Raw genomic sequence first — 23,429 nt, forward strand, 5'->3', positions numbered from 1 at the left:
ACCTCATTCTCAGTCTGCAGTCTAGGCAACATACCTTTTAACATTTGCAGACCAGCTCTTAATACTTCATGTATTTTCCTGCAATGGACTTCCTTAACGAATTGCACCCATACATTTTATGCTTTGTGAAATTCTGTGTGTCTTTTAGAAAAAGTTCTTCCTGGGAAAACTCAAATTTCGTGAGGCTATGGATAAAACATTACTGCTTTATTTTTCATATTTTCAGTAGGTAAAAAAAAAAGTGAGTTACATTGTGGTTGTTTAATAAAAGGCGAACGGCATTTGTTTACATAAAGGAATTTGACTCTGAGAGTCGCCCCTTGGATCAGCTGGCACCGACCTCCACGGAGAAGATGCCATATCTTTAACAAGAGAACCAGGGACAAGCCCCATCCACCGCCGTGATCCGATGGCCCTGCCTCTCGTTCCGGCTCTGGCCACGCCCCCATCAGGACCCGCCCCTCGGCCGCCCCCCCTGGGCTCCAGAGCGCACGCGCATGACTGGAGGCGGCTCGGCCGTCCCCTCCCCCAACCCCGCCGCGGGAGGGGAACCGGCAGCCGCGGCTGCTCGGGCTGCCGGGGTCGGTAGTCGTCATGGAATACCCGTGGGATGATCTGACCCTGTCCTTCTCCCGCACGTCCATGTTCCCCTTTTTTGACATCGCCCACTACCTGGTGTCGGTGATGGCGCTGAAGCAGCGGCCAGGTGAGTGAAGGGGCCCGACGTGCTCGGGGTTCCGCGGAGTCCCTGCCGGGATGGCCGAGGACAGGGACGCCCGAATCCCGGGCGGCCCACCTCTTAGCCCAGACCACCCGACGCTGACCTCGTCTTAGGGAAATGATACAGACCCCTGAACAGAACGTCTCAGGTGGGACCGAGCACCTTCCTCGCGTGTTAAACTATACGAGTGAGTGGCTTTGCGTTTTCTGTCACTAGAGATGCGGTAGAGGTTAACAGTCAGTTGGCATAGTTCAGCATGTGTGGGGGCGTGATGTGGTTTTCACAACCTTGAGTTTCAAGAACCATGTGACCAAAGAACAATGTTTGATTTCCTGTCTTTCACTGGCTTTCCATTTTTTTTTTTTTTTTAAAGTCACTCCACTTTTCCATCATTTTCTGAGTCTGTCGTTGAGGTCAAGCATTTCACCGCCTTGCTGCTCTCTGCTGCCTTTCCTTTTCCGCAGGTGAAGTGTGAAGGCTTAAGGATGATTGTCTTACTTCTTACACACTACTAATTTTCTAAATCCTTGACTCTCCTACGTTTTTGAGAGTTTCCAAGTCCAACTCTTGTTTCAAGAACAGAGCATCTGCGTGGGATACTGTTTCTCTGATTAAAAAGGAACAACGTTTTTGTTACTGCCGCATATCCGAGATCTGATATTATCTTGTATTGATTAAATCAGATAGTCTCAAAGTGTGATTCCCTTTTCTTCTGCTTCCCTGTCACACGGTGTAAAAATTCATTGTTTTCATAATGATAGTCAGAGGTTATTCTTGTTACCATTGCCTTTATGAATGTGCAGTTTATGAGTGTAAGTTTTCCAGCGGCTTACTGACTTATGATGCTGTAACAGATTGAAACACGCTCTGGTGAGTTCAACCAGTTGTTTGTGTTTGAAGGTAGACATTATAGAAATTGCCCAGATACCCAGCAGTGTGCCTTCTTTAATCACGACTACTTTTTACTTTGGAAAGTACAGTTATTTTTAGTAAAGAACACATTAACATTTAATGCCTTATTTTAAGATGGGTAGGTAATAACTTGAAAAACTGTTGACATTTCTAAATGTTAACTGTAAACCAAAGCTCTAGGCCTTTTGTTGTTGCTAGAGGTGATTCTAGAGAAACGTTCTCTGACTGAGTGTAGCCCCCGGCTGAGCAATTTTTAAAGTCATTTTTTAAAGGGTATTATTTCATAAGTATATTCACTATTTTTTTGTTATAAAGTTAGATGATTTTTGGATAAAAAGTCATGGAACCATGGTCATGATTAAAATTTAATGTCTGTTTCTCATCTACTCCAAATCCCCTTTACCCCCCTATAGTCTTTCTCTAAACCCTGACAAGTTATACATGCCCTCTTTACATTTCGGGGTCTATAGAGGTCTGAAGTCTGAGACTCCAAAATTTGAGAATCATTTGGCTAATTAAATGCTAACGAACATTTTCCCCAGTACTAGTAAGTGGTAGCATTTGAAGAATGGCCCGTAAGCAGGGAGTGCGCTAGCGTGCCCGTTAGCTTTAACCGTAGTGATTTTTTTCGTCCCGCACCATCTTGTTAGTTTCATAGTCAGAAAACAGCTTTCATTTGCATTTTCCATGGTTATTAATGTGTGTGCTTCCTTGGTTTGTTAGCCATTGGTGTTAAATTCCCATAGAAGCCTAGGGATCTTTTGCCTGTTCTATTGGGATGTAGATTGTTTTACTTTATTGGTTCTCTTCATGCATCATGGACATTCTATTGTAAGAGCAGAAGCTTTTTATTTTTTTTCTCTCTCATTAAATTTTAGCTTTTAGTGTAGAAGTTTTAAAAGTTTCATGATTAAATCTATTTTTTTATAGATAGACTTGTTTTTATAGACAGATCTCCTTTATGGCTTTTAGGGTTTGTATATCGTTTCAGGAAGGTTCATGATGAGGACTATAGAAATAGTGATTTGTGCTCTTTTAAAAATAGATTTATTTTTACTGTTTTAATTGTGTGTGTGTGTGTGTGTGCGCGCGCGCTTGTATATGAGTATAGGTGTCCGCAGAGGCCACTGGGTCAGAGTCCCTGGGGCTGGAGTTACGTTAGAGTTACAGGTGTTTCTCAGCCATGCAGTGAGGGTGCTGGAAACTGAATCAGGTCCTCTGTGAGAGTCATAAGTACTCTTAACCATTGAGCCCTATCTCCAGCCCCTTATTATGGTTGTATGGTGACAAAGGAAGCCATTGGGATTGGAGATACGGCTTAGTGGGTGAGGCAGACTGTTGTACGTGCTCGAGGACTTGAGATCGAGTCCCCAGTCCCTATGTGAAAAGCTGTGGTTGTAAACTCTTCTGGGAGCCGGGACTGGGAGAGGCAGGTGGATTGTTGGAGTTTGCTGACAGCTATCTTAGCTTTAGGTACAGTGAGAGATGCTGTTTGAAAAGAATAAGTTAGAAAGTGATAGCATAGGACTGGTGTTGTCCTCTGGTTACATGAACATTCTCGAGTGCGCCCTTGTACACACTTACTTCTTAATCTCTCTGCAACCATTCGGTGGTAGATGAATATACATATGTGTGTGTGTGTGTGTGTGTGTACACACACACACACACACACACACACATATATATCTATATTTGCAAGTCTTTGAATCTCAGTGATGAGTCATTGCCAGGGGCACTTGGAACTCTGTGATCTCGGCAGAGTGGCTAACCAAATGGGCTTGCCCTGTTCCAGAGACCATTTTTCTGCGTGCCCCGTTGCAGGTGCTTTCCTCAGCCTTGCATTTCTTTTGGGAGTTCCTGAAATTCTTCCAGTAAGTTCTCTTTGGCTTAATCTTGCTGTGTTGCTTGTAACCAAGAGCCCACGTTTTGTTTTTTAGCTTCCGTATGAGAAGCATCAGTTCTGGTACCGAGTGACAGGCAGTGATGCTGATGGCAGTTCCACCTCTCCTGATTTTAGTGAGGATGTTTCTAATGGTTAATGAAATGGGGTTCTTTCCTTATGCTTTTTGGAGGTATCTTATAAAAAAGCTTTATTATATTCATTAGCTCTCTAGGCTGCTTCTCTTTACTACCCAAGTAGAGAAGGTGACAAATTTTAGCAAGGTTTTTTTTTTTTTAAGATTAAAAATCAATCAATGCAGGATTGGTAAATATCTGTAATTCTAGTACTGGGGGGGGGTATACACAGGAGAACTGAACTTAAAGTGAGCCTGGGCTACATAGCAAGACCCTGTCTCAAAAAGGAAACCTATTGAGATAAATAATTATATGTATTTCTTTTCCTGTGGAAAAATAATGTAAATTACATGAATGCAATTGGAAAGATTAGGAATCATCCTTATATTCTTATAATAAACTTTACTTGCTTTATGCATTATTTCAGTGTATTTGGGAGTTGTTTTGCTAACACATGATCTAAACTTTTTTCATTCATGTTTATTATGGGTGTTTGCCTGTTAGAGTTTTTTTCTTTTGGTTTTTGAGATAAGGTTTCTATGTAGCCCTGGCTGTCCTGGCACTCATTCTGTAGACCAGGCTGGCCTTGAACTCACAGAGATCTGCCTGCCTCTGCCTCCCAAGTGCTGGGATTAAAGGTGTGAGCCACCATGGCCCGAGGTTCTGCTGTTTTTATAAAATAGATTTAGGTCAAGATGATTTTTTTATCAAGTTGCTTGGAAGTTTACTTTTTTCCCAGCACTCACTTGTCTCCTTTAGACTTTCAGGTCTATCAGAGTAGATGAGTATGTCTCTAGATCTTTTACTAGTTCAGCCTTTATTTTTGGTGTGTGTATGAAGTATGTATGTGTTCACAGAGATGCGTACATCTGTACATATAGGTGCCAGCACCTGAGGAGGTGAAAGTTGACGTTGGCTGTCTCTCCCCTCTTCATCGTAGGTGAGACAGGGTTTCTCACGGAACCTGGAGCTCACTGGTTGTCTGGAGTGCAGAGATCTACCTCTCTATCACAAGTGCTGGGTTGTGGATGTGTGCATCGCTGTTCCCAGCTTTGTGTGGGTACTAGGGAACCTGAACCCAGGTCCGCATGGCTTACATGACAAGCACTTTGCCAATGGAGCCATCTCCCCATCCCATCCCATAATTTATTCTTAAGTGTGTCTTTGCATTTTGTGGATCTTAGGCCTACAATTATTTAGGTTCTCATGTATCTTTTCTCTTTTCTTTTTGATTAAAATACATTTGTTCAGACTTTTGTCTGTAGAGAACAGTGGTTAGTTTGAGTTCTTTGTCTGTGTGGTAGTATTTCTTTTTCTTAATTTAGAACTGAAGCCCTGGTGTGTGTGCATCTCATCCAAAGTTCACCTTGATCATGACTTAGTAGATCCACGCTTTACGAGTTGACTGCACTGTTGTTGCCATGGCTGAGGAAAACTCCATTTTGGGCTAAGGCACCCTTGGTAGTAGCCGTCCTCTCTGACCTGAATTCCTGAGAGATGAGTTCCCAGCAACCCTGCCTCTCTGCCCCTCCCAGAACTGTGACACTGTTATCAAGTGACTGGCCTCTTGCTCTGCTTCTGTGAGATCACTTACTGCTGTGTGCAAGGGGAGTAAGGCAGTTCCTCACGGAGCTGTAAAGTCCTCAGAAATGAAGTGCTTGTGGGTTTCAAAGCTCTTCCTTCACCCTCTGCAGCCCTGCCAGCAGTTTCAAGAAATTTGGCTAATTATAATCTGACTTGACTCTGGTGGTCTTTTCTGGGTGGTCTTGAACTCTGTAACACTTTCATGCTCCCAATGACCAGTTCTCCAGAGCCCTAGAACCCAGAGTACAGTAAGGCCTACAATTCACATGTGTGCAGATAGCAGAGTTCTTCCCCACCCACAACAGGGCCCTAAGAATTTAAGGCTAGCCTGAACTATATGTCAGTGTCTGTAAGAAGTCCCATAAAAGACCACCGTCTCATATGCAGTAAGCAAGAGCGTCTTTATTAAAATTCCAGTCAGAGAGGCTCAAAGGTTCCTTTTAAGCAAGACTGAGGGCATTCCTGGGAAGGGAGGCTAGTCTGGGGACTGATTGGTGGGGTTAAACCAACAGTTTCCGGGTTTCTGTGGGATTGGTTGGTGCTCAGTGGTTAGGGCTCTTCAGCTGCAGGGCGGGAGAAGCTGTTTCTAGTTCTTTTAAGCTTGCACAAGGTTATGGGGTGCCATCTAATTGGTAGCCTCTGGGCTGCGGCTTTCCCAAGGACTGCTTGCTCAGTCTAGCTGGTTCCAGTAAACTGAAACTAAGACCTGGTCCCTCTCGGGGGCCATTAGAAACCTGTCCTGACTCTGGTCTCGCTCTGGCCCTCTCACTACACAGCGAGTTCAAAGCCAGCCTGGGCAACAAGAGGTGCTGTTTCAACACCCTGGCCCCAGCAAACTCTGAAACCAGCTCACTTTTTTTTAACATTACAGGATTATTGGGTAGCTGTTGCCTGTCTAGTCAACATAATTTCTCCCCAGCCATTCAAATAATTCAGGCACTTTTTAAAATCACACTTCCCGTCGTTAGAATGCAGTCAGCAGAGCACAGACACACAGTCCACCTTAACAGTGTGCTGCCAAAATGAGCACTTCGTCAGGACATTGACAGAATGCAGGATGCAGGGAAGAACACCGTGACTTCACGAGGCAGGGAGCGTGGGTGGTTTTAATTCTGTTACCACTGTTCTTTCCAGCTTGACCATCTCCCGCCAGAGGAAGATGCGACAGGCTCCTGTTGGTGTGTGGTTGGCAGGCATTATGTTCCATTTCACACTCTCAGCGACAGCTGTGTGCAGCCCACACCGCAGGCAGACCTCCAGCCTGCCCAGAGATGGCTCAGGGGTAGCCATTAGCTGTGTCTGTGAACTGAGAGGTTCGAGAGAGCTGAGGAAAGACTTCGAGGAGAGGAGCAAAGAGGGCATGTCAGCAGTTAGTAAGGGGGATGCTAAAGGGGTGAGAGTTTAGGAAAGTCATTTTAATAACAACTGGTAAGCTGTTTCCAGAATTGCCCACTGAATTATAGCCGGTGTTAAAATATCATTGGTTCAGGATAATATAGAAGAGTTTCAGGAGTCAAAGACACGAATAGGAAGATTTTCTAGCTGGTGATCAACAAACCTGGGGCTGCAGAGGGGGGCTTGGTAGTGGAGTACTTGGCTCCCAGAGTTCCCTGGAACTAGACCTATTGACAGTTGTGAGTCACCCAGCATGGTTGCTGGGAATTGAACTTGGGTCCTCTGCAAGAACACTTGTGTGTTCTTAACCATTGAGCCATCTCTGCAGCCCCTTAGTTGTAGTTATTTAAACCTCTTTTTAGATTACCTTTGCTTCATAATCAAAGACACAACTGCCTGAGTTCAGCTGCCAGCACAGAGAAATAGGCAACAAGCAGACCAGCCAGCAGACTTCCTTAAGGCTGGAGAAGGTGTGCTGCATCTGGCCAGCGTGGGTTCCTGTGGGATCTGGCCTGTGTGGGTTCCTGTGGGATCTAGGCTTGCTTACAGAGAAGACACAGTGAGACTTTGCTCCTTTGCCCAGCGCATTTCTTTTTGAGACTGGGTTTCCAGGCTAACTTTGAACTTGCTATGTAGCTAAGGATGACCTTAAGTTTTTCATTCTCCTGCCTCCACCTCCTGAGTGAGTGCTGGGATTACAGGTTTGTGTCACCACACCTAGTTTTATGTGGCACTGGGTATCGAATCCAGGGATTCATGAGGCCTGCTGAACAAACTCCAGCAGCTGAGGTCTGTCCCTCAGGTTCTTCTTCTTTTCTCCCTTTTCAAACCTGTATTTCCTTAAGATCCTGGTTTTATTTTCCATCTCTGCCAACACATCTCTCCTCAGAATCCTCCCTTGTGTATCCTGTTATTTGGAATCTCTGTGTAGGTTTTACGAATGGTTAGAGAATAAAAGAGGTTTGTGAGAAACTGTTTTTCTGTCAAGCATGGCCAGCCTGCCAAGGGTCAACAGCTTTTACACCTTCCCCAGCTTGTTAAACTTTTAAGTCAAGGAATCCAAATCTTTTCCTATCCCTACATTGTAAAACTTTTATGCAAATCTTTAATCTCTCTCATCTGATAAAACTTTTGTCAAAGGAGGCCCACTGTGTTTCCAGAATTTGGCGGTCCAGACTGGCAGGTCCCTTTCTTCTTGGCTTCAGTTGTTTTACAGCTAGCCAACCTGGAAGGGAGCTGGGATGTGGCCAGCCAGCGGGGAGAGGTCTTACCTCCCGTGTGAGGATCAAAATGTGCCAGATTTCCTGCCTGGTGTGCTTGTGTGCCTCCTAAAAAGAAACTGCCTTGCTGGGTTGCTTTTGTATTGTTCCTGTATTTCTTTGTGTAGCAATAAGAATATTCTTTTCCAACAGTTTAGAGAACTACCTCTTATATTTATCTGACTGAGGCTGTAGAAGTTTTTTCTTTAGATTTATTTTTATTATATTTTAAGTTATGTATATAAGTGTCTGTCTATAGGGGTATGTATACATGATTGCAGATGTCAGGGAAAGCCATAGGTCCCAGGGGAACTCCAGGTTCCCTGGAACTAGACCTATTGACAGTTGTGAATCACCCAGCATGGATGCTGGGAATTGAACTTGGGTCCTCTGCAAGAACACTGGTGTGTTCTTAACCATTGAGCCATCTCTGCAGGGCTGTGCCACTGTTTTTCTTTTTTAAGTCTTTATAAGTTAATTAAGTTAAAATAATGGTGGCATGTGCTGTAGTGAAAGTCTGAAGTCCCAGTACTCAGGAGCTTGACAAGGGATGATCCTAAATTCCGGGCCAACCTAGGCTGCATAACGAGACCCTCTCTTAAAATAGAAAACAAAAATAGTCAGTCCCCACTACCCCCCAAAACCCGACTTTAAACATATTTATTTAAGTCTATGTCCATATCCAGTTGTCTTTTCTCTAAGAGCCCCCACCCTAGCTTTCATGTAATCCTAGCTTTGAACTAGGCAATGCCTTGACTTTCAGGTCCTCTTTTTCTCCACCTCCCGAGTGCTGACATCACAGGCAGGCGTCACCGTGCCCAATGTTTTTGCAGTGCTGCCTGCTAAACAAGCACTCCAGCAACCGAGCGACATCCCCAGCTTCCTGAGAATTTAATCTACAATTATTTCTTCTATCTAGACATCTATTACTTTAGTCTACAGTCTTTAACAACTCTTTTGCTAACTTACCAACCATGTGTCGTTCATTAAACCAAATTGTTACTGAACTTCATGCTCTTTCAGACACTATTTTAGATATTGAGGATCCCCAAGCAAAAGATACTGTTACAGCCTAAATAAGTCAGCTCCTTTTCTTTTTTAGTGGTGTCTCGTACGGCAGCTCCATTCTTCTTACCGAGTAATAATAGTTATTGAACTCAGCTCCATGAAGACTGTTTCAGCTGGATAATTACAATCCCTGCATGTTCCTGTATTAGTGCGCTCATTTGACAAGTGTGGAGTTTGGGAGAATGAAGTGTCCTTCCTAAGGCACGTGGGTAGTAAATTATAGAGCTTGTTCTTGACTCCAGAGCTTCCTAGTTCCAGTTTCTTACTGATCACTTTTGATTTGCAGCCCTATTTAGTGTTCATGGCTTCTCAATATGTATAAGTCTCAATAAGTTGTCATTTGTTATGTTTTTTCTCCATGATTTTTGTCTTTTCTACACCCACAAAGCAGTTTCTTCATTTTTTTTATAATTAAATACAGAAATGTTGCCATGTTCCTTCATCTCTTTTGTGGGAGATGAAAGGGTTAATAAGAATTTATTAACCTTGGTGTTGGAGACAGGGGAAAGTGAGGGCAGGATATCTTGCAGGTTTTTTTTTTTTTTTAAAGAGTTAGTGCTCTGCATGTGTGTATGTCTTTATGCCAGAAGAAGGCCTCAGATCCCATTACAGATGGTTGTGAGCCACCATGTGGTTGCTGGGAATTGAACTCAGGACCTCTAGAAGCAGCCAGTGCTCTCAACCTCTGCGCCATCTCTCTAGCCCCATATCTTGCAGTTTTTGTGGATGCCTATATATGCATGTAAAAAGGGCAAAAGTCATAAATGTATGGCCTGAGTGTTCAAAATGTATCTGTCCATGTAACAAATATCTAGACATGAGGAGAACACCGTGCTTTTCAGCAGCAGCCTTTGTTGTATGATTTAAAAACTAGAGTAGGCTCTATCTAGCGTGGAGTGAGAACGGATGCATTAGAAATGACTGTTCAAGGACTGAGGCTGGGGTTTAACCGTGTTCCAGCCCTCATAAACCGGTTCAGAAGCTCTGAGCTGTGGCACGCACATGTTCCACATGCTGGGATTTCTGGCTAGCCAGGCTAGCTGAATTGGTGAGCTTTAGGGTCAGTAAGAGACCCTGACTCAAAAAATAATCTCAGTTGAGGGGAATACCGAGCTTCTACCTCTGCCTCCACATGTACACACATATATATGTCTCACTATATATTTCTATATTGATACACACATATTCACACACGGTAATCTATAATCGACTTCTCTGAGTTTAGAGAGTTAAAGTTCTTGCTTGAACATATTTACTTTTCCCCCCTTTCTTAGCGGATTGGAAGAATCTTTGACCAGACATGAGATACTAGGTAGAGAGTGATGTGGTAGAAAGGGTGCGCACAGAGTCAGTAGACCAGTGTCTGAGCTCTCCCGCTAATGGGTTGGGTAGCATGGGGTGACAACTTCAGACCCAGTGTTCTGTTTGTATAACGAGTGGGCTGGACTGAGCACCAGCTAGAGTGTCTCCTCTGCAGGGGTCCTAGTTTGGGCTCTAAAGAGCTTTTCTCTGTGCTTCTGAGTTTTCATAATTTGAGCTTATCCTTTGTTCCCCCAGAATAGTAGCTGCTTTCTGAAGCTCATTCCTCTGTTACATCATCTTTACCTTCGCGTTTCAGTTGCAGCTCTGTATGTATGCAGTTCTTTATATTAAATGCTCTGTTAAAATAACTTTGTTTTTAGTCATCTGACTAGACGCCTAACTGATAAAAGAAATCCAGGGGTAGAATTTAACTTCACATTCTGGTTTAGATACATCTTCTTTTTTTGTTTGTTTGTTTGTTTTAATTTTTTTGAGACAGGGTTTTTTCTGTGTATCTCTGATTGTCCTGGAACTTACTCTGTAGACCAGGCTGGCCTCAGACTCGGAGAGATCTGCCTGCCTCCCAAGTCCTGGGCTTAAAAGCATGGCAATGCCATGCCTAGTGGTTTTTGTTTGTTTGCTATGCTTTTTGTTTGTTTTCAAAAATGCTAACAAGTGTCTTTACGTAAATCTGGCTGTTTTGGAACTCCCTGTGTGTCTACCAGGCTGGCCTTGAACTCACAGAAATCCAACTGCCTCTTCTTCCTCAGTGCTAGGATGTAGTTGGGTTTTAATTCTTTTGCTCTTTGGGAGGCCTACCACCCAACTCCCCAGTAATCACACTTATCATGCTTATTCTTATGAACGCCAAGCCTTAGTTTGGCTTGTTTCTAGCCAGCTTTTCTCAAATTATCTTGTCTACTTTTTGCCTCTGGGCTTTTACCTTTCTCTATTTCTGTATCTTTTCTATCCCTCTCATTTCAAGTTTGGCTGTGTGGCTGGCACCTTCTTTTCTCAATCCTCTGATCTTCCTTTTCTCTCCTTCTGTTTATTCTCTCAGCCTGGCAACACCATCGGTTTCTCTCCTGCATAACTATTGGCCATTCACCTCTTTTAATCAGGTGTTTTGGACAGGCAAAGTAACACAGCTTCACAAATGCAACATAAAAGAATACAACACATCTTTGCATCATTAAACAAATGTTCCGCAGCATTAACAAATGTACCACATCTTCAGCTAATATTCTACACATTGGGGTAAAAGGCTTATAACACCACCCATGCCTTGCATGTGTCTTCTTAAGACGTACTCTGGGCTGCTGGAGAGATGACTCAGAGGTTAAGAGCACTGGTTGCTCTTCCAAAGGTAATGGAGGGCATAAAGGTTCTAGCTGTTAAGTTCCCTTTCTGGGTTCAATTAAAGACGCCACAAACAGCTCAAGGGGCTAAAAATCTGAGCCTAAAGATCTGAGAGGTAAGAAATCTACTCACAACTGGTTCTGTCTAGCCATAATTCTTTATTCTTCTCTCTTCAATCATCATTTTTCATTGTTCCCCCTGGTTCTCCCTTGTTCTACATTGCTCTTAGTTCTACACTGTCTTTGTCCTATGTTCTTAGTTCTACACATTACAAACGTTCCCAATCATATATACTCTTAAAACCAGCAATTCCTCAACCCTAGCATGTTACAGGACTGGAATTCTTTTGCCCGCTGTCATGGCTTCCCCACCATGATGGACTCCCACCCCACCTCCCTGGGTTTTTTTGTTTGTTTGTTTGTTTGTTTTTGAGACTGAGCCTCTCAGTGACCTGGAACTTGTCAAGTGTGGTAGGCTGTCCCAGCCATTGGGTCCCATGTATCTACCTGTTGCCACCTCACCAGTGCTGGGGTTATATACCCTACCACTGGCTTTTTTTTTTAATACATGGTTTTGAGATCAAATTCAGCTGTTGGTGCTTGCAAGGTGGATATTTCACAAACTAAGCCATTTCTCCAGCTTCCTTTTTTTTTTTACTTCCCTGTGTGTGTGTGTGTGTGTGTGTGTGTGTGTATGTAAAAGTGTAAGCCAGCACCCGGGCGGTGGTGGCGCACGCCTTTAATCCCAGCACTCGGGAGGCAGAGGTCGGCGGATCTCTGTGAGTTTCTGTGAGTTCAAGACCAGCCTGGTCTACAAGAGGTAGTTCCAGGACAGGCTCCAAAGCCACAGAGAAACCCTGTCTCGAAAAACCAAAAAAAAAAAAAAAAAAAAAAAAAAAAAAAAAAAAAAAAAAAAAAGTGTAAGCCAGCGGTAGGCATCAGGTGTGGTTTCTCAAGATGCTTCTGCTTTTTTTTTTTTGTTTTGTTTTTTGAAACAGTCTCACTTTTGCTTAGAGCTCACTGGTTCGGAAAGAATGCCTGGCCAGAGATCTGCTTGTCTCCAACACAGGTCACCATTATCCTGGGCCTTTTTTTTTTTTTTTTAGGTGACTCTGGGGATCAAACTCAGGTCCTTATCGTTGCACAAAGAGCATTATATTGACTAAGCTATCTCCCCGCTTCTCCATTTTTTTTTGAAAAGGAGAACTATAGGAGAGACACCAAAATAGAAACATATTAGTAAAACATATTAGTATTCACACAAATACCACCTCAAGTGGAAGGTTTAAGAAAGCTAGTAATCTCATGCTCTTTCTGGGTGTCATAGCAACCGCTTGCCAGCTGGATGTTAACTGTTGTGAAAATGTCTTCAGTGTAGTGGTTTCTACCAGAAGGAGGAGGAAGAAAGCGGAGGAAGAGGAAGCCTGAGGGAAATACGCCCAATATAGATATGTACTTGTTTGAAAAATTTAAAAATACAAAACTACAGTGTAGTGGTTCTTAAAAATAGGTACACACGACTGACCTAAATTTAGATTGAGTACAAGGTAGAAAGGTCATGTTCGTCTACACTGAAGAACCCGTTCAGGCTTTGTTATAACATAGACAGTGAACGGTCTAGGTGGTCCGGTGCGTCATCTGGGGTTTGCAGGAGTGATGTCAGGTGAGCTCCTGAGGTGGATTATGATTTTATGTGGAGCGTTCATTCTCAGTCTCATTGGGATGTAGCAGGCTCACTTGTCACACGTCCCCTCTGACTGCTGCTTGCCAAGTTGGAGCTGGGTGATTGAACAGACACTGTATAGTCCACGGTGTCTCAGTTTGTATAAACAGTTTGCCAGCTCCTGGTTTTGTTGGTTGGATGACAACGCAGGCTCTTCCTGTGATCCACAAGGGGCTCACTGTCACCACGGGGCATGTGCCACTCTTCATGTCGCTGACCACTGCCCTTTCCAGCACAGCCGCTCCCTCGCTCCCTCGTGCCTTTCCAGCTCTAGGGGGCTCTGTGGGGAGCAGGCCTCATTCAGTTGCTGCGCCATGTGCCTGCCCCATCTTCCTCCAGCTCCCTGTCACAGCTCGCTTGCAGAATCTGTTACTAAAGTTCATATAAGATTATTTGTGTTTCAGCCTCTTGTTCTTTCAATTTAGCTGCAGTGTGACAGCTCTTGCAGAGAGGTTTTTGGAAAATAATTCTGTTGGTAGCATATTTGAAGAATCTTAAGGAAGGACTGAGAATTTTCTCTCTCCTAAGTGGATGTTAAAAATCAAGTAATTCGGGGCTCTGGAGATAGCTCAGTGCATAACACAGTTGCTGTACAAGTGTGAAAAAAGGATTTTGGATTCCCAGAACCTGTGTAGGTCGGGCAGGTGGGGTGGCCACCTCTAACCCCAGCATTTGGGCAGAGTCAGGGAGTCCCTGGAGCAACCTGGCTAGTTAAGACTAGCTGGATTTGGTGAGTCCAGGGTTCAGAGAGAGACCCTGCCTCAGTAAATAACGTGGACAGATATTGAGGAAGCTACCTAATATCAACTGTGAGCCTCCATATGCGTGTTCACATACATACATGTACACCTGTGTACCCACACATATGCAAAAACACACATCCACGCATCTGTGGCTTTGTAGTCTGAACTAGAGGTGCTTTTTCTTGCTGATATAGTTTTGAAAATGGGGTCAGATAGGACCAGTATGAGAGAGGTACTCCCCTCCCCTGAGCTCTCTCTTCCCGAGTCTTTTTTATACACATCCTAAGTCATTGATTTAAGGACTATTGCACTTACTTTCACTGGCATGGCACATCATTCACACCCAGCCTTTCAATAAGAAGCAAAGGAGAGAATTGAATGAGCAGCAGCTGAGGCTTTCCTTTAGCCTGTTTCTTATCTTCTCTCCCGGATTGGTCCATTCAGCAAGTAAATCAGCCAATGGTGTCTACCATGTACTCAACATAAAAGTATGTTGTCTTATTTTAAATTTTTATAAAGTGTATAATATTTTCATTTTATAAAAGTTGAAATTTAATGCAAAAGAGATTGAGGCCCTGCCCAGAAGTTAGAGAGTTGTTGGGTGCTTCGAGCTCCTTGTTTGAGTTGTGACAGTGTTAGGTAAGGGACACTCAGGCTGGCATAATTTTAATGCTGAAATGATTTGAGATATCTCACATGTTTTTCTGTCATATGAACATTTTTTAGAGCACTGTTCCTTACTAAGGTCTCTTTTAGAATCCCAAAGGTTAAGTCTTAAAATGCAGCTGTGACCTGTGCACAAGATCAAGAATGTGGGAATGTCTTAGGGCAATGAGTCAGGTGAAGTGGGAAATGTTCTTTGTTAGGTGTAATCAGAAGTGAATAAGCACTTGATACATTGGATGTGTATTGCTTTGATGGGTAAAGGGAAGTCTGGGTGTATATGGGTCTGCTTATTAGCCCGCGAGTGCTTAGTGTAGGATGCGGGCTGATGGTTTGTTATGATAACACTGAGCTGGTCTTCTCTAAATGTGACTTTATCAGTTACTTGAAGAATAGATATTCGTGGTGAGGGCGATGTGGTACTCTTTGGCTCTCCTTCAGACAGAAGGCCAGTGCTAACTAAGCAGGGTGTGCCTGTGTGTGAGGAGCCATCCTCACCTCCATAGTGAGTTTGAAGCCTGTGCGGAATGTGTGAGACTGTCTTAATAAATGCATAAGGAAAAACTAAAGCCTAAAATTTCCTTGATCATCTTCCTTAATCCCAGGATTCTCATAGTTAATAGCTCATTACTGCACACTGTTTTCTGTGCACTCTATATATCTTAACAGCATACACGCTGAGTACTCCTCCACAAAAAGTTCTATGAGATAATTTTATTGTCCATTTAGTGATTTTGTGCTTCTCTAAATTGCTTCTGTTTGTCTGGTTTGGACTATTTTTATGTTTTAATTCATTTTTCTTTTGGTAATTTTAGATTTATAAATCAAATTTCAGAATAATCAGTTAAAGACCTCATATATAATATTTACTTATTTGCTAATTGTTACTTTACCACTGTGAATTTTTCTTATGCATATTATTTTTAGGACTGTGTAAATATAAATTGGAGCATTTTGTCTAGTCAATTATTTCAGTATATTCTGACCACAATACAGTTAAAAAATCAGAAAGTTTGTGATAAAAATGTATTTATCTTCCTTAGTCTGTAAAGTTCACCAGTTGTCGGATGGCCAATAAGGCCCTTGATAATTCTTTCTTCCCTGCTCCAGGGTATTAATTAGAACAGGCATTGCTTTCGTTTGGCTTTTTGGGGGACAGAGAGTGCTGGGAATTGGACTTAGGGTCTCACCTATTTGAGGTAGGGACTTCACAACCAAGCTACATCTCTTGCCTCTAGTTTTCACTGTAGTATAAATTAATCTTAAAGCAACATTGACCATTTTGCGTGTGTGTGTGTGTGTGTGTGTGTGTGTGAGTGTGTGAGTTCACTCGAGTACTGTCCCTACAGAGGTCAAAAGAAGATGCCAGATTTCATGGAACTGCAGTTATAGTTCTGAGCTGCTCAGTGTAGGTGCTAGAAACCAAAATTAAAGCAGTGTATCAATCAGTGTTCTCTAATACATTCTTATATGTGTGAATCCATTAGAGTGACTTACAGGTTGTGATCCAGGTAGTTCAATAATGACTGTCTCCCAGTGGAAAGACATGAATCCAGTTGTTTGTTCATTAACCGGATGTCTCGGCCTCCCAGTCTGGTGCTGGAGTCCTGGAGGAGTCTAGAGAGCTGCTGTCTTCAGCTGACCAAAGAAGTGGGTTCTGATACCAGCAGAGGAATGCCTACGCACCAGGGTAGATGAACTTGACAGCGGGAGTGAAGGCAAACAGGCAAAAAGCAAAAGCCTCCTTCTGTGTCCTTCCATGTAGGCCACCAGCAGGTGTGGCACAGATTTAGAGTGGATCACCCCACTTCAAATGATCCACACAAGAAAACCGTCACAGGCAGGCCCAGCTGCCTGAGTTTTAGTTGATTCCAGATGTAGTCAAGTTGGCAACCAAGATGAGCCATTAGACCATTGCGTGCTCTTAACCCTGAGCTCTCTCCCTAGCCCTCCTCCCTTTATCTTTGACCTTTGAGCTTGTTCCAGCCTGATATGCTGAAAGCTTAATTTATTTACTGTAGCCTCTTATATTTTCTAAAGCGCTCAAGGTTAAAAACTTTTCTTTTAAAAAAAAACTTTAATTATTGGTGGTGGGAGGGTGTGTGTGGAGCCCTGTGGGGAGGTCAGAGAATAGCTCTGTGGGGCTGCTTCTCCCGTAACACCTTCACGTGGGTTCTGGGGATTGAACTCAGGTTGTCAAACTTCTGCAAGCTCCTCTACCCGCTGAGCCATCTGACTGGCTCTGCTTTTCTTTTAAAAAAAAAAAAAACTAATTACACTTTGTGTGTGTGTGTGTGTGTGTGTGTGTGTGTGTGTGTGCATGAACCTGTGTAAGAGGACAACTTGTGGGATTTGGTTCTCCCCTACCATGTCTGTCCCAGGGAATCAAACTTGGTTTGTAAGGCATGGTAACAAGGGCCTTTACCTGCTGAGCTGTCTCTCTGGCCTCTGATCTTTCATGATATATTCCTTTGCCACATTGTCTAGGAGTGCCTACAGTAAGATTTGGGATGGAAGGAGATGCTAAATGGGAACCTTTTAACCATCTATCACTAGGAAACTGGTAAGAAAAAGTTGGATGATATTTTAAGGATGTCAAAATTAAAAAATAGTTCCAGGGGCCGGGAGATGGCTTAGTGGGTAAATTCTTGTTGTGCAAGCATGAAGACCGGAGTTTGTATCCCCAGCCCCCATATAAAAGCCAGGTATAGGGCTGTGTGTTCCTGTAACCCAAGTGCTGGGAGGATGGAGGGAGGGAGGTCCTAGGAGCTTGCTTACAAGCCAATACAGTGAAACAGTGAGCCCCAGATTCAGTGAGGGGCCCTGTCGCATGGTGATGCATGTCTTTAATGGCAGCATTCAGGAGGATGAGGCCGGTGGATCTCTAGTCTCTAGTAAGACACTAGCCTTGTGGACTTAGAGAGTTCTAGGTCAGCCAGGTTATATAGCACCCTGCCTACAAAACCTGAAAGACAGAGAGATCAGCCTAGGAAGATACCCTGAGTCAACCCCTGGCTTACACGTGTGCGTTCATAAGCAAGTGCACTATCAGCCATGCACGTAGATAGTGTACTTTCTCTTATTTTCCTCCTCTTCCTGCTCCTCCTCCTTCTCCTCCTCCTCCTCTTTTTCTTCTTTTAAAAGAAAAACATACTGGTTTTGGGTTAGACAACTCAGTGGGTAAAGTGCTTGCTGCACAAGCGTGGAGACCTCACTTTGGATCTCCACACCCAAATAAAAGCCAAGCAAAGCAGCGCAAGCCTGTAAGGCCAGCACTGGGGTCTGGAGACCACAGATATGGGGGCTCACTAGCCAGGCAGTCTAACTGCAGGGCAGGCTTCAGGTACAGGAGAGTCCCTGTTTCAGAAATAATCCCTGTTTCAGAAATAATGCGGAGACGTGATCAAGGTGAGCCACCCTGACAGCACCATCAGGCCTCCATGTGCCGGCACAGGAGACTCACCCCCCCAATGTGCCCACATATACACGGACCCACATTCACCCACCCCACCACACCCCACACAGGATAGCCACTGACGGAGAATGAATACTGTTTAAATTTCATAATTAGCTTACTCATGAAAATAATTTGTGAGAAGTTACAAATTTGGTTTATTTCTCTAATACAGCGGGTCCTGGGAGCTTTCTTGTAAATATACAGCTATCTCGGAGCATGTTTGTCCTCTGTCATTTCAGGATCAGTGACAGTGGCGTGGAATAACCCCCTGTCCAGCTGGCTGAGTGCTATGCTCCACTGCTTCGGGGGAGGAATTTTATCCTGTCTCCTGCTTGCAGAGCCTCCACTGAAATTTCTTACAAACCACACTAATATTTTACTGGCTTCTTCCATCTGGTAAGTTGCTCTTAGGTTGCATTATGACATGTTTTAGGAATTCTTTTATAGATTGTAATAAATGACTCCTTTTCCTTTAAAGTTTTTTTGATGTCCTTAATGCGTGTGCAGTGAATGAACTTAAATGGTGCCGAAGGTTTTGAGGGCAAAGTCTGTCTCTTGCCCTTTCTCCCTTGTCTTCCCAGTGGCACTTGTTCTTTCAGGTTTTTTTTAAAATGGGAACATTTTAACACAAGAAGAGAATGTCAAATATTGGTCCAGATATTTTATTTTGTGAAACAAACTCTAATACTTAGAACTAGGACATGATAAAAAAGCATACATGTGAAAAGCTGAACAAAAAGTCCAAGTGATTATGGCGTATATATAGTTTTTCTTGTCTTTCTCTTTGTTGGATTGGTTATTTATTTATATATTTATTTGCTTGTTTGTTTGTTGATAGCTAGATTGATTAATTCGAAGTCTCATTGGATAGCCCTGACTGTTCTGAAACTCAGTATGTAGACCAGGTTGTCCTTGAACTCATAGAGATCCACCTGCCTCTGCCTCCCAAGTGCTGGAAATAAAGGTGTGTGCCACCACTGCCAGCTTAGAATTCATCTTTGCTGCACTAGTGAATGGCTCGGAGAGTAAAGGAGCTTGCCACACAAGCCTGGCAACCAGACTTCTAGCCCAGTACTCGCATAAAGGCAGAAGGAGAGGATCAGCTACACAGAGTAATCCTCTTGACTTCCACATGTCCATTGTGGCACACAGCCCCCCCCCCCGTCATGCATACACAACTAATAATAAAAATATTTTTTTGCTATAATAATTTAAAAATTATTGAGTACTTATAAACAGGGATATTATATAGCATAGTAGTAATGGTAAGGTAGTGGTGGGAACCCATGGCTGTAGAAAGTAGGTGAGGTGGATTATTCACTTGCTAGTAATTATTGAATTAGTATTATATTATCAGCTAAAATTCATTTTCATATTTAATCATGAGCCCTGTGAAGTAGCTACTATAATTATTTTTTTTTCCTGACAAATCTTTTACTGGTGACATTAAGAGAAAAATATTACTTAAGTACTATGAAACACTATATTACTTCTCTCTAATCTGTAACTAAATGATGAATTCATCTATTACTATTTGAAATATCCAATAGAAACATAAGCAATATGTTCAGATATGGAATGACTGAGTGCATCGGATTATTCTGAAGAATAACCCTTCTTCATATGAGCAGGATTCCAAGTTTTACTGTGTTTTTGTTTTTTAAAATGCAGTATGGTCTGTGGAATTAGGACTTTTTTTTTTTACTAACGATGATTACAAACAAGTTTCTCAGGTTGCTGATACTTAAGAGCACGACTCAAACTATCAAATGAGAAAGACGAGAATATACTATTTTAAATTCAAACAGAAAAGTCTTACAATGATTTTACTGAAAGCTACTGCTTGCTTTCATTAAAAAACACTACTTTCTCTTTTAATAGTTTATATTTTTTCAGTTGGACGTGTGGAATTACTTGATAACTATTATGTATTGAATTAATATTATATATTAGGTAAATTAATTTCATACTTACGATGAGTTCTCTGAAGTAGCTATTGTAATTAGTTTATTAAAGATTTATTTTTATTTTATGCATATGGGTGTTTTGCTTGAATGCATGTATGTGGAACATGTATATGTCTGGAGCCTCAAGAATCCAGAAGAGGGCATTGAATCCCCTGGAACTGAAATAACAGAGGGTTGTGAGCCACCATGTGGGTGCTGGGAATTGAACCCAGGCCTTCTCTAAGAGAAGCCACTGTTCTAAACTGCTGAGCTGTCTCTTCAGCCCCTTAACAGTTTGAAAACCTCGCTTACTTGTATCACGTTTCTGTATGGTATTCTTGTATGTGCCGAGTTTCGGCTGACTCCCCCATCCTGCCCAGACTCCCTGGTTCTCCTGCGTTATCCTACGGACCCCGGTATTCTGCCTTCCATTTTGTATCAGATATATTCTGCTCATCACCCTACCAGTGATAGTTGTTGTTACCGAGACATGGGGCAGTTGATGTGATTGTCATATCTAGGTCGGTGGCAGGGCTAGAATCTGGACCTCTACGTGCAACAGCTGCAGTCTCTCACAGACTTGCTTAATATCATCTCACAGAATCATCTTCCAAAAACACTTCGGAAGGACTTCTGTTTTTATATTATCTTAAAAAGGTATTAACAGTTTAGATTTTTAAATGTTGTTAAATGCTGAAACTATGTAAGAACTAAGAGCCAGATTTTGTATTCCTTCTGTCCTGTTTCTAGTCTTAAATATTGAGCCTCCATGTCTGGGCCTGGATTTGTAGGAATTTCCTACGTGGGCTAGTTGCTTCTTTCATTACTCCCCTAAATCTTTTCTTCACATAATGATGAAGTGGTTGTCTTAAAATGTGTTATAGTATACCACTCCGGTGTGCAATATTAGGAACAAGATCCTGAATTTTGCTGTGACCTGTACATCCTGACAAAGTCTCTCCTCTGTTCTCTCTGCTGTTATACATCACCAGTCTGCTCCTCCCCCTCCTTTCCAGCCATCCTGAGCCTGCTGCCTGGACACGTAAGGGAGTCTACCCCGTGACTTTGTTCTGGCTTCATTTCTCCCTGTCCCCTCCAACCCCAGACAGAAGCCGTCTGTGACTGTCATCTCCTCCTCCTCTATTTTTCTTCTCAGATTCATTAATGTCAGATATCTTATCAGTTGGCTTTTTAAAAACGCTACTTTGTCTCACTTCTAGACCAGCATCCTATCAATGCAGAAACTTCCCCTTGTTAATGGAGCCACTAAGTACTGTTCAGAGTGAAGAGATAGACTTACAAAAGAACGGATCGCTCTGTGCTCTGGTTTCTGGATTTGAGTAGCAAGGACTTACAGATCTTGATTAGATGATCCAACGAATGAAGAACACTTTCATGCCTATAAATGTATGCCCCTACATTTAGAAGGTATGTTAGGAGCAGAGAAGGAAGAGTGTATTTTTGAGCACACATGTACAGGTGTCTGGAAAGACACTTCTGACTTCCTGGTCTTTGGTGAGCCCGTCTTACTACTCACAGAAAAGCAGGGAGGGAGGTGGCTTGGCTCTTTGACTTGCTGGTCACCCTGCAAAGATGGTCAGTTTTTTAAAAGGATGTTTTGTGAGATTCTACAGATTTCAGTTTTTGTCATTTTTTGAAACTAATTGTGAATCTTTGGCTAGCGGGAGACTTTTCAGAGGAGCTCCCTCCTTCTCCCCCCCAGCCCTGGGATTAACGTCCTTGTGTCTTGGTATTATAAGATTCTTGCACTTTTCTTCTGGGATTAGTTTTTGTTTCTTTCAGTGAGAAATAGCTCTCCTATGCCTCACTCAGAGCATTAAAGGTATTGCTAGGGCACCCACTGCACTGGATTAGGACCACGACAAGGGAAATGACTCGTTCATGTTGATACGTGTTTCTGAGGTTTTTATTTCTTATATCTGCTACCTACGTAATACTTAATTTACCTACACACAAAGAATTCTGTTTCTTATTGAGCAAAGGATATAAGAAAATTAGACTATTCTGACGTTGATAATTTTCTGTTCTCTGCTCATGTACATTTGGTCTTACCCATCTCTAAACCTGGTGTGTGTTACACTGCTGTGGTGTCACTGGGGTGTGTTACACTGCTGTGGTGTCACAGCCATTCAGTCTTAGTTTGTGCTCAGTGAATACCTGGTGCATATCTCCAGTTTTTATACCTGGTCTCTAGTGTTGACTCTTTGAGACTCTGGTAGGTCCCGTGAGGTGGGTACTGTTTTATCCTTAACAGGTCATGAAGGTGAGCCATGGAGAGGTTAGTGACTTATCCAGGGTATCAGAGATACTGAGTGGCTGCATTCTGGATTGAAACCTTGGCTATTTAATCTTTTAGTTGTCGCATAAGCAGTGAATTGCTTTGAATTCTGGAAATAGGAATCTTTTCCTTACAGTTCCTTAAATATGAAAAATGATGCTGGCTGCCAGACAGTATATTTTACTCCTTTAATGATAGAAGTTTTATATTTAGAATAATTTTTTTTGTCCGTGTCTTCTGAATTTAAGAGTCAGGTGATTTGGGGACTCAGATAGCAAGGTCATCTTTAGCACACACGTGGCTCACATCTGGAGGTTAGCGCCATCTACTGGTAAAGACAAGCAAGAACTTGGTTCTACCAGTGTATATCCACTGTCTGAACACAGCACATACTTTTGTTCAAGTTTTCTTTTTAAAAAAATCTATTTATGGAAACAGTACCTACTTTATAATTTTCTGTGTATTGTTTTTATGCCTCAGAATTTTTCTTTAAACTCCCAAGCATACTGCAGTGAGATTTAGATGACGGTCTATGTAAGAGCTGTCGTTTTATAGTCATTTTCAAGACATACCGATGAATTCCTAGTGGTTGGGGTGCTAGCTGCAGAGCAGAGCAGAGCTGTTGCATTAGCCTACCATGGCTGTGGCTTGTGTTGATTGGCCCAGTTAAGTGATACTGACTTTGGTGGAAAAGGAGACTTGAGAATAAACAAAGCACTGTTCTTAATGATTAGCCTTCCTCTCTGCTCAGCCTCTGGTTTTAACCTAAATTGTGCTCCCATCTTAAAACCTGTTTAAACTGGTTTAGCTTACATTGTTGGTTATATCCTGTTCTAGACTAGTGACTACTCTTTGTCATATGTCTTCCTGTTAATCTGACCCACATGGCTTTACAGTGTGTGAGAAGTCCATATTATCTTTTCCTTTCATTTCTTTTTCCTTCTCTGTATATTCTTTCTAGGTGCTTACAAGGTAAAGGTATT

General features: G+C 42.6%; 1 protein-coding gene across 3 annotated transcripts in view; it reads left to right on the forward strand.

Annotated features, from left to right (window-relative positions):
• The first annotated feature begins 500 nt into the window (after nucleotides 1–500).
• Nucleotides 501–23,429, forward strand: part of Tmem38b (transmembrane protein 38B) — a 36,153-nt gene continuing 13,224 nt past the window's right edge. Inside the window, exons 1-2 of one of the 3 annotated variants that reach the window (XM_038348138.2) lie at nucleotides 501–706; nucleotides 18,441–18,597. In XM_038348138.2, the coding sequence (XP_038204066.1) occupies nucleotides 595–706; nucleotides 18,441–18,597 (269 nt within the window). In that variant the 5' untranslated portion in view covers nucleotides 501–594. Of the gene's footprint in view, nucleotides 707–771; nucleotides 909–17,249; nucleotides 17,308–18,440; nucleotides 18,598–23,429 lie in introns of those variants that run through there. The other 2 variants (XM_038348139.2, XM_038348140.2) reach the window with 2 other exon arrangements.

Source organism: Arvicola amphibius, chromosome 11, assembly GCF_903992535.2.
Source record: "Arvicola amphibius chromosome 11, mArvAmp1.2, whole genome shotgun sequence".
In the NCBI taxonomy this organism is placed as follows: domain Eukaryota; kingdom Metazoa; phylum Chordata; class Mammalia; order Rodentia; family Cricetidae; genus Arvicola; species Arvicola amphibius.